The sequence below is a fragment of the Triticum dicoccoides genome, chromosome 5B (assembly GCF_002162155.2).
Source record: "Triticum dicoccoides isolate Atlit2015 ecotype Zavitan chromosome 5B, WEW_v2.0, whole genome shotgun sequence".
Classification (NCBI taxonomy): Eukaryota; Viridiplantae; Streptophyta; class Magnoliopsida; order Poales; family Poaceae; genus Triticum; species Triticum dicoccoides.
In genome coordinates, this window is record NC_041389.1 from 333,648,154 (window position 1) to 333,658,002 (window position 9,849).

General features: G+C 48.2%; 1 protein-coding gene across 2 annotated transcripts; it reads left to right on the plus strand.

The window, feature by feature from the left end:
- Positions 1 to 3,791: 3,791 nt before the first annotated feature.
- On the plus strand, positions 3,792 to 9,154 carry LOC119308753 (serine/threonine-protein phosphatase PP-X isozyme 2-like). Of its 2 annotated transcripts, none has more exons than XM_037584895.1 (8): positions 3,792 to 4,147; positions 4,593 to 4,745; positions 6,595 to 6,657; positions 6,742 to 6,827; positions 7,503 to 7,578; positions 7,657 to 7,925; positions 8,454 to 8,549; positions 8,614 to 9,154. In XM_037584895.1, the coding sequence occupies exons 1-8, from the start codon at positions 4,001 to 4,003 to the stop codon at positions 8,780 to 8,782; spliced, it is 1,059 nt and encodes a 352-aa protein (XP_037440792.1). In that variant the 5' UTR covers positions 3,792 to 4,000; the 3' UTR covers positions 8,783 to 9,154. The 2 variants fall into 2 exon arrangements, with proteins under 2 accessions (XP_037440792.1, XP_037440791.1); XM_037584894.1 differs by having other exon boundaries at positions 3,798 to 4,147; positions 8,454 to 8,532.
- Positions 9,155 to 9,849: the final 695 nt, after the last annotated feature.

The window sequence follows — 9,849 nt, forward strand, 5'->3', positions numbered from 1 at the left end:
TCAGATTGAGTGAAGCGGAGATTAGACCCAAAACTCTGATTGGGGCCACCAAAAGAACCATCCCCTTCCTTGTCATGTTTATCCGAAGGGTTAGCAGGAGGAGGGGGGGAAGGTGGAGCAGCCGCCGTCGCCCCCTCCACCCGCACCCGCAACCTGATGCCATTGGGAGAGGGATAGACATCAATGAAGCCATGCACCCGATCAGGATCAACACACCAGACCTTCAACCGAGCAGGACCAACCTTGTTCAAAGACTTCTCATCCACCTCGATGGGTTTCCCAATCAAAACCCCAAAGGACATGAGGAAAACAGATGAGCGCAGACTAGCAGGTAGATCTTCAATCAACACCCACACTTGAGACAAAGGACCAACAGCAGTACCGTTGGATGCAGCCGCTTTGACAGAAACCACAAGTTGATTAATAGGTAAGGTGAAGCTGGTGCAAGAAGCAATCATTCGCAGGCAATCTTTGGAGGGGAACACGACAGAGAAGTCAAACTCTGACAGCTGCACAACTTGCCAGTCCGAACTAGCCACATCCCAGATGCGAAGCCCTTCCAGCAGAGTTTGGGGGAGATCTTTTGGTCTTTGACAGAGACAATAGCCGCATTGGACAGCGTAGGAGCCACCTCCCGAACAGGCAGGTCACCATCAAAAGCTAAGAAGGAGCAGCCAGGAAGACCCAGACCAAACTGGATGACCGCGGGAGGTTTCTGTCTATCCATGCAATTGACCATGAGGTGACCATCAGAGCGACAAATCAAGCAGAATGGTGGATTGGTGCAGCGAGACTGAAAGTGGCCCGGTCGGTGGCAAGCGAAGCAGGTAAGCGCCGAGGGGTTGCTGTGGGAAGAGGGAGAGGGGCGGGGTTGCTGCTGCAATTGGGGAGGGGGAAGGATCCCATCCCCAGAAGCCGAACCGGGCGGCCGACGCGCCGGCCCCGTGAAGGATCAAGGCGGCGGACGAAAACCAGATCCGGCCCCAAACGAGCGAGGAGGAGGGGGAGGTAGGGGCCGAGACGGGGCCGACGGACCACGCCCAACCCCCGGAGCCGGGAGGGAAGCCGAGGACGAAGACATCCCACCGCCAGAAGCCACCGCCGCCTCCCACGGGTCCACCACCGGGGAAGGAGAGGGACCAGACCCAGAGCCCTGCAAGCCAGATCCAGTCACACCCTCCTTCACCCGCTCCGGACCCGGAGCCCAGGCCTCGCGGGCACGAGCCGCCTGCTCGCGCGCCGCTTGCTCCGACTCCAGCTTGGAGCGGAGCGAAGCCTCAAGCTCCAGCTCCACCGCGAAGGCGGGGGAATCCTCGCGGCGCCGTTTGCAACCAGAAAGCGCCTCGCAGGAAGAACCCCTAGATTTGTCCATGGAGATCACCGCAGCAAAAGGAAGAAGGAGGGGTGGAGGTGGGGGGGATCTGATGATGCGACGGATGGGAAGACGATAGCGGCGCAAGTCAGCGGCGGATGCAGTAAACCCTAGCAGGGGGGTATCGAGCCGCGAGGGATCCATAAATAGCCCGAGCGAGCCGTGCCCCCCTGGGCCCGGCTCGCCAAGTGGGCCGGAGAGGGACGGGGAGCCAGTAACCGGGCGGGGGGCCCACCTGGGCCTAGAGAAACCAGTGGGGGGAAATCGATAACCGAAAAGAGGGAGGGGGGAAGGCCCACTAGCCAGCACCGCCCAGACATGCCCAGCAGGCCCACACGGGGAGCTGGCCCGCGAATCGGCGGCCACTACACAGAGATCTGGATCTAGGGTACACGGAGCGACCAGCGGCCCCGCCGCCGCCACCACCGGCGACGGAGCCCCCGCAGCCGGAGACGGAGAGGGAGATGGAGAGCCTTCAAGCTCCCCATCAGGAGCACGACCCAAGACACCAAGCGCAGGAGACGTGGACGCAAACTTACCAGATCTACGCCGACGCCGCGAGACCCGGAACCAGCCGTCGGCCGACGGAGACACCCCCAACGGCCGGCCCCGACCCCTGGGGGCAAACTTACGAGGGCGAGGGGCGGCGCAGGCGACCGCCACCTCCCCAGCGCAGGCCACCGCACCATCGGGGGAGGAAGGCAGAGACCGCGAGTCCTCCTCATCCGACAACAGCGCCCAAAAACGAGATCCAAGAACCGGCAGCGAAGAGAGGGAAGGGGAGGGATCCACCTGCGAAGAAAACAGGGGAGGATAGGGAAGGGGGAGCTACACCTGAAGGTGAGGGCGACCGGACGCCAGTCACCGGGGAAGGGCGGGGCGCAGATCTGCCGAGCCGAGGAGGAGAAGGGGAGGAAGGGTGGGGAGGGAGAGAGGGAAGAGGAGCCATGGGGATCGCTCACCTCAAATGGAGAATTTGGTGCTGCCCTACTGCTGTGTGCAGTCCCTTCGGATGTATGATGTATCTCAACAAAAATTTGTCCGGCACCAGCGAGCAGGGATGTTGGAGCCTTGGGGTAGAGCAGGCGCAACACACAGAGCAAGGGCTCATGCACCGGTACCGTTGTTGGCAGCAGGACAGACGTTAGATTCGTGAGGTGACCCGCGACTAATGCGATCTGACGACAGATGTGACCCCTCCCTCCCCGCGCCATGGCCGACAACTGCTCTGCGAGATAACCGAAGGCTCGCTCCGGTGGCCGGTGCTCCCTGGTCCGGGGCAGCGATCGGCTACATGCTTCAAGATGGGGAGCGGATGAAGATGTCGTGCAGTTCCCACTCGCTGATGTGGTGCGCAAGTGCGTTGTCTACGAGAGATTCAGAGGATGTGCAAAGCTGGGCTGGGGGTGCTGGGATAGGAAGAATACATAAGTAAAAACATTGGTTAAATTACTGGGCGGGCCATGGCCCAGGTCGGCCCCAACAGAGCTCCGCCCCTGCCTTTGAGTCTGTCAAGCCACACACACAAGAATATATATTGACTAGCAAGATGCTCGTGCATTGCACGAAACATCAAGATGCATTTTTTATATAAAACACCTGTTGTGATTGACACATGCAGGAGTAATCCCATGTGTAAAAACTAATGATTGGTGCTCGGATAGAGCGGAGACATGGGGATGAACGACGCCGGCAGCGGCCACCATGCCAGATTGTTCCAGAGGCTTCATTTATTAATTACTCAATAATGAAGTTGTGGGAGTTAAGGATGAACGAGGGAAGACCTTATCTGCAAATGTGGAGAGAGGTGCGGGTATCTTTTTACAAAATTGCCATAGTTTGCTTTCTATCCGTCAGATATAGATCGGACGGTCTATATTGCAAGATGGCAGACACACCATCATCACCAACTCAGTTTTTTTATAAGAGTAGAGATAGTGAAGAAGGGTCACCCCTTGGAGCAAACTCGAGGAGAAGTACACAAGAAACACACCACACAATACCCACCATGTGGTTTGTAACTGTTTTTTTAAGTGAGAAAAAGGGGAAGGAAAGATGAGCGTGACACCATTATTCATTCATTAACTCCTCTTTACTTATAACAAAAATTATTATTTCCAACTATAGTTTATGTTTTATGAAGGAAATTAGTCGATACCTTTGGTTGATTTTAAAATACTCCCTCTGTTCTAAATATTTGTCCTTTTAGAGATTTTAAATGGACTACCACATACGGATGTATATACACATATTTTAGAGTGTAGATCCATTCATGTTGCTTCGTATATAGTCGGTTGTTGAAATTTTTAGAAAGACAAATATTTAAAAACGGAGGGAGTAAAAGGTAATATCTACCATTAAATCTGGAGAAAAAGATATGACAGGCAAAGAGAACACGGGGCAGGGAAAATCAAAAATGTTCCCCGGCGACGGGAATCGAAAGTGAGGTAACCTTACCGGCCCCGAAACGCTCGCCCCCACATGCCACCACGGCCCGCACTGCACGCGCCTCCTCCTTCCTCCCCCTCCCAACCCTAGAATCTTCCAGAATCAGCGGGAAGCAGGGAGGGCGAGGCGCGCGCCGCGCTTCCGGAAGCTTCTAGAAGCTCTAGGGGGGAAGGAGCCGAGATGGGGACGTCGGATCTGGACCGGCAGATCGAGCAGCTCAAGCGGTGCGAGCCGCTGGCGGAGGCGGAGGTCAAGGCGCTCTGCCTCAAGGCCATGGAGATCCTCGTCGAGGAGAGTAACGTCCAGCGCGTCGACGCCCCCGTCACGGTACGTGCTTGCGCGCAGCTCCCTCTCCTTTTCGATTGGAAGCGGTTTGGGCGCGATTCAATGGGGGAAATGACGCGCTCTCGAACGAGTCGGGGTCGCTCCCCGAGGTCCCGGTGAAGATTGCGGGTGCTTGGGAGATGTACTGATGTGCGGGAAGGCTTCGATTCCGTTCGTTTGGGCAACCAAATTTCACTGCGTTCTGATTGAGATTTACTAGTGTTTGCATTAGGGCTCTAGGGTTTCGTTGGTGAGGTGATGCCAGATTTCCTGTGTCATTATCTTCTGGAGATGGTCTGGGGAAAATATTTCTCATTCCTGTCATGTCTTTTTCAAGGAAAATGATGTAATGTGTATATTCATTGGTTGTGCTTTTGTCTGGCTGATATATCTACACGTGTTCAAATAATTGTGATTTAAGAAACTAATATTTGCTTCTTGCACTCAGATATGTGGAGACATTCATGGACAGTTCTACGACATGAAAGAACTTTTCAAAGTTGGAGGTGACTGCCCGAAGACAAACTACTTGTTCCTTGGGGATTTTGTTGACCGAGGATTTTATTCTGTTGAAACATTTTTGCTTCTTTTGGCCTTAAAGGTATGCTGTTGATAAATAACACTAAGATGTTTTGTATGCATATCTATTAGTGCTGTATCTTTTAATGTTTATTGATGCCTCTGTTCCAAAAACGGTAACGGCCATTTTCTCGGTCAACTGACCCAGTAGTTACTCTTGACTACACTGCCTTACCAGACTATTTTACTTGTATGGGGAAGGCCATGCTCCTTATATACAGGCTGGTATATGGTATAGTAGACTTGTTTGTACAGCAGTGGTCAAAGGCTGGCGCTCAGCTTGCGGCGCTGATGGGCACATGAAAGCCAAGAGTATGAAGCCTGTATGACACTAGATTGCGTACGTGAACTAGTAGTTCAAATGAGTGGTGTCTAATTACCTTTTTTTTGTTGCTGGAATGGTCACACATGTGTATCTATAGCTCTTCAGTTTTGCAATAATTCCTAGCTAGAATTGGAAGCTATTTCTAACTTATTCTGATTGTGTCAACTTTGGAACCAAAGGTAGCCTTTTATGAACATAGTCTAGGCAGCTGCATCAGCACATACACGCTGGGGTCCAGAAAGGAATTAAAGTGAACTTCTTAGTAGACAATTGAGGAGAATTAGGAAGTTGATTTTGAAGCTAGTTTGGAAGTATTATAATTGGAGTCCAGAAAGGACACAACACATCCTCCATTTAAGGATGTACTGTATCTATGACTTCTCTCTTATTTAGCACAGAAGATTAATGATTTAGTTTTTCTTATAAAAGTTCTTGCCTAGCTATCCCTCTCCTTAAGGTCTCATTCAATCCATGCCTTCTGGCCGCCCTCTAGGTTCATATCATAGCCATTAACGCTCCAGTCATTATAGTGACAGAAATGATTGAATGGACTAGAACTATAACAAGTCTTTTAGAAGGAGGTGCTTTCTTCCCACACCTCTCATGAAAAGGTGCAATGTGGGAAGTGTAGCAAGAAACAGGGTTCTGCATGTCGACAGAAATGTAATCTGGTCTGGTATGCTCACACTTAAAAAAAAGTGCTAGGCGTTAATTGTGCGTTTTGCCACCGCCTTGTGCTTTTCTTAGCAAAGCGCACACTTAAGCGCAATTAAGCGCTAGGCGTTTTGCTATCGCCTAGAGCCTATACGTGCCTTTTTTAACTATGGGTATGCTACATCTCTAAGTTATCAGCCAAATGACCCTGGAGATTGTTAGGTATATACACATACTCTTGTCATGTAATGATGATGTATAGCTTCAGAGAGTAAGGGTGTGTTTGGTCTGAGCCCAATGTCGCCCTACCAAAAACGCCCTACCAAAAATTTGGCAAGTCAAAAGTTTGGTCAAGGTTTTGCTTGCCCCTGAGTCTAGCAAACATTGGCTCATAAATGAAGTAGAGTTGGTAAAGGGGCATTAGCTTGCCAAAAAATTGGCAACTTTCCAAACAAAGAGCAAACTTTTGGTCATAGCCAAAAATTTGGCAAGGTATATTACCAAACATAATCTAAATTATGATGCCTAACATACTTCAGAGAGTAACTGTTGTTTGGCTGCTAAGTGTCTGGCCTGTTTCATAACTGAGGATGCCATATAAGATAGTGTATTGCATTTTGCTGTAAAAAGGCCACCTGAAGTCAGTATAACTCTGCACCTCACTGAATGGCTGAAAGCTTTATCTTATGTCTGTTGTAAAATGCGAGAATTCTGCATGCTTGCTTTAAAATTTTGGAGAGGCCTTATACTCATTCGCGATTTATCTTGGCTCCTCACATTCAAATTCCCTAATCCAAATTCAGTAGTTAAACACTTCGAGTTGTTCTCTTTCAAGTTACATTCTGTGCCATTTAATTTCCTGTCCTAACCTTTACTATCATATTGTCTCCAGGTTAGGTACCCAGATCGTATAACTTTAATACGAGGAAATCATGAGAGCAGGCAGATCACACAAGTGAGTGACCTTTTTCAAGTTGGATATTCTGTAGTGATGTTACGATAGTTGTCATTTATTCTTCGAACTCGTACATCGCTGCAGGTTTATGGCTTCTATGATGAGTGTCTTCGTAAATACGGCTCGGTGAATGTCTGGAGATATTGCACAGAAATATTTGACTATTTAAGGTAATATTTCTATGTTGCTTTTATATTGCATGTGGTAATGCTATGAGGCTGCTATGTGGGCAAAATTGACAAATTTGACCTATGAACAAAATCAAATCACAGAATGAACTGCCCGTGAAATTATTTCATGCGGCTGACCTTTTTGTGTGATGCCCGACACGAAGGCGTCACACTACACTGTGCAACGCCTCACAGATAGGCGCTACACGCCTGGCCAGCGTCGCACCCGTGTGATCCGAAAATTACTAAGTCAGTGTGCAGCGCCTAAGAGCTAGGCGCCACACTATACAGTGTAGCGCCTAGCTTCTAGGCGTTGCACTAGTGGTTGCTTCATTTTGTAGTGCAACCACTAGTGCAGTGCCTGAGAGCTAGGCGCCACACTATACAGTGCAGCGCCTAGCTCTTAGGCTCTGCACAATGGCTTAGCAATTTTTAGGCAGTCTGGGGTGCAACACTGGCCAGGCGTGTAGCGCCTATCTGTGAGGCGTTGCACAGTGTAGTGTGGCGCCTTCGTGTTGGGCGTCACACAAAAAGGTCAGCCGCGTGAAATAGTTTCCCGTGCAGTTCATTCTGTGATTTGATTTCGTCCACAGGTTAATTTGTCAAATTTGCCTGCTATGTGCTTCTTTGAGTTAAATCATAATCTACAAGAGTGGACATATTTCTTAATTTCAGTTTGTCTGCACTTATTGAGAACAAAATCTTAAGTGTCCATGGAGGCCTTTCCCCTGCTATTACGACACTGGATCAGGTATATTATTCTTCAGTGTTATATTTTGTAGTTCATGCATTCCATTTCTATTATTTTATTATCATGTGCCCCCAACAGATCAGAGTAATAGATCGCAAGCAAGAAGTGCCTCATGATGGTGCCATGTGTGACCTTCTTTGGTCTGATCCAGAGGATGCTGTAGACGGCTGGGGATTAAGTCCTCGAGGCGCAGGGTTCCTCTTTGGTGGAAACGTTGTCTCTTCATTTAACCACTCAAACAACATAGATTATATTTGCCGTGCTCATCAACTAGTCATGGAAGGATTCAAGTGGATGTTCAATAACAAGATTGTTACTGTATGGTCTGCTCCTAACTATTGCTACAGGTACTTGAAAATTCAGCTTCTGTCACAATGTTCCTTTTGAAGTATAATGACGAATTCTGTAGATTTTAGTTTTTGACAGTATTGAATAAGATTGTGTGTGGAAATTAAGAGAATGGAAGTGGGTGTGGAGTTTATATCAAAGCCATAAAAGGTTGCTGACATAACATGTTCTATATTTTCCCACCTGTCCAAAGCTTTTGATTCTCTGTTGCCCTGATGCTGCTTTGTATGTAATTATGTTCAGGCTACTGTGTACTCTACATTTTGAGTACATGTGATGAAGCTTAGAATTTGATATTTTTTAACTCGTACCATTTGCAGAGGTTTAGCAATTGTATTGCAATTATTTTAGTTGCTATATAAGAAAACTTACTGCAATTGTTTGGATTTGAAGAGTTATGTAAGACTTAAGAGGAATATGTTAAACAGTCTGAATTTTTCTGGCGTGCTGTGATCTCTGATCGATATGCTGTATTTGTTATAGTACCTAACGAAATGCTTACCTCTTCGAAATTATCTGACTTGCAGGTGTGGCAATGTTGCTGCAATCCTAGAGCTTGATGAGAACCTGAATAAGCAGTTCCGTGTATTTGAAGCTGCTCCACATGTTTGTGCTCATGACTTGTACCATTACCTTTGTAATGTGTTGCACGCACCTGGCATCTAATTTGTCTGCCTACCTCTGTAGGAATCAAGAGGTGTTCCTGCCAAGAGGCCTGCCCCAGATTACTTTCTTTGAGACTGCACACATGGCATGTGACACGCTGTCTTTTCATGCCCTTGAGCGACGGCGGGCGGATAGGGGTATTGAAGGCGTGCCATGTTGGCAGATGGGCGCGTGCTTTGCAAGAGATTAGCCAGGAGGTGCTTTCGGGATGTATAAATCGATTGTTCTGTGTCCGTCCAGGTCTATTGTTTGTAACAAAGTTGATGTCGGTATCCACTTCTCCCCAAAATAGCTCCAATTTGAGCTTTTGAGAAAATGCCTCCGCGAAGGGAGTGGTGTAGATGAAGCCACTCTGGGCCCATGATGTAAAATTTTGATGCCAGTCCCTTCCTCCCCTGGGAATCCGTACATTTTCTAGAATGTAGAATGGTATGCAAATGTGTGCCTTGAGTTTACCTTTTCGTTGCATTGCAGGCAGCTGTAGGAAATCTTGTAGTAGTAGTTTTGATGTTTTGCATGGAAGTATTCTAAGGAAGCACACATCATTATTGCTGCCGGTAAATTGGAACCGGATCGTGTTGCCGTTTTATGATTGCTGTGGAAGTGTCTAGTCGAGATTGGTTCTTTTGCGTTCCCAACCTGTTTGCTTGTGGTTTTGCCTAGGCACTCCTCGCCGTACCTGGTGCACCTCACCGCCCCACTCCCAATCAACTGATCAACCAGCAAAGGAGTAAACCAACCAGCAAACACTACAACAAAGGAGGAGCAGATCAACTAGCAAACTGAGGGAGTGCAACAAATCAAGGTCTACTACATCAATATCAGTTCATATCAGCAGAGCAAAAGGAGTGCTGCTGATCAATATCAGTTCAATTGTTCATCTATTGCACCAAATCAACTGATCGTCCACAACAAATCAGCAAATCCAAGGAGTACAGTAGAGGAGTACAAACACCATCAAGAAATACAGTACTCCTTTCAATTTACTCCAACAGATCAAGAGCAAAGAAAAAGTATACTTGGAGCACTTGGAGTAGATGATCACAATAGAGCTTACCTGAGCTGATCACAAGTTCAATATCAGCAGGAGCAGCAGCTGATCACAACAGTATCAGCAGAGCCTCAACACTTGGTTAATATCAGCTCTTGCTTTTGTTTATTGCGTTGGAGTGTGTACAAAGTACATGTAAATTACCAAGGGATTGAATATGATCTACAACGAGCCCGACCCCCGGCTTATATAGCGTACAAGGGGGG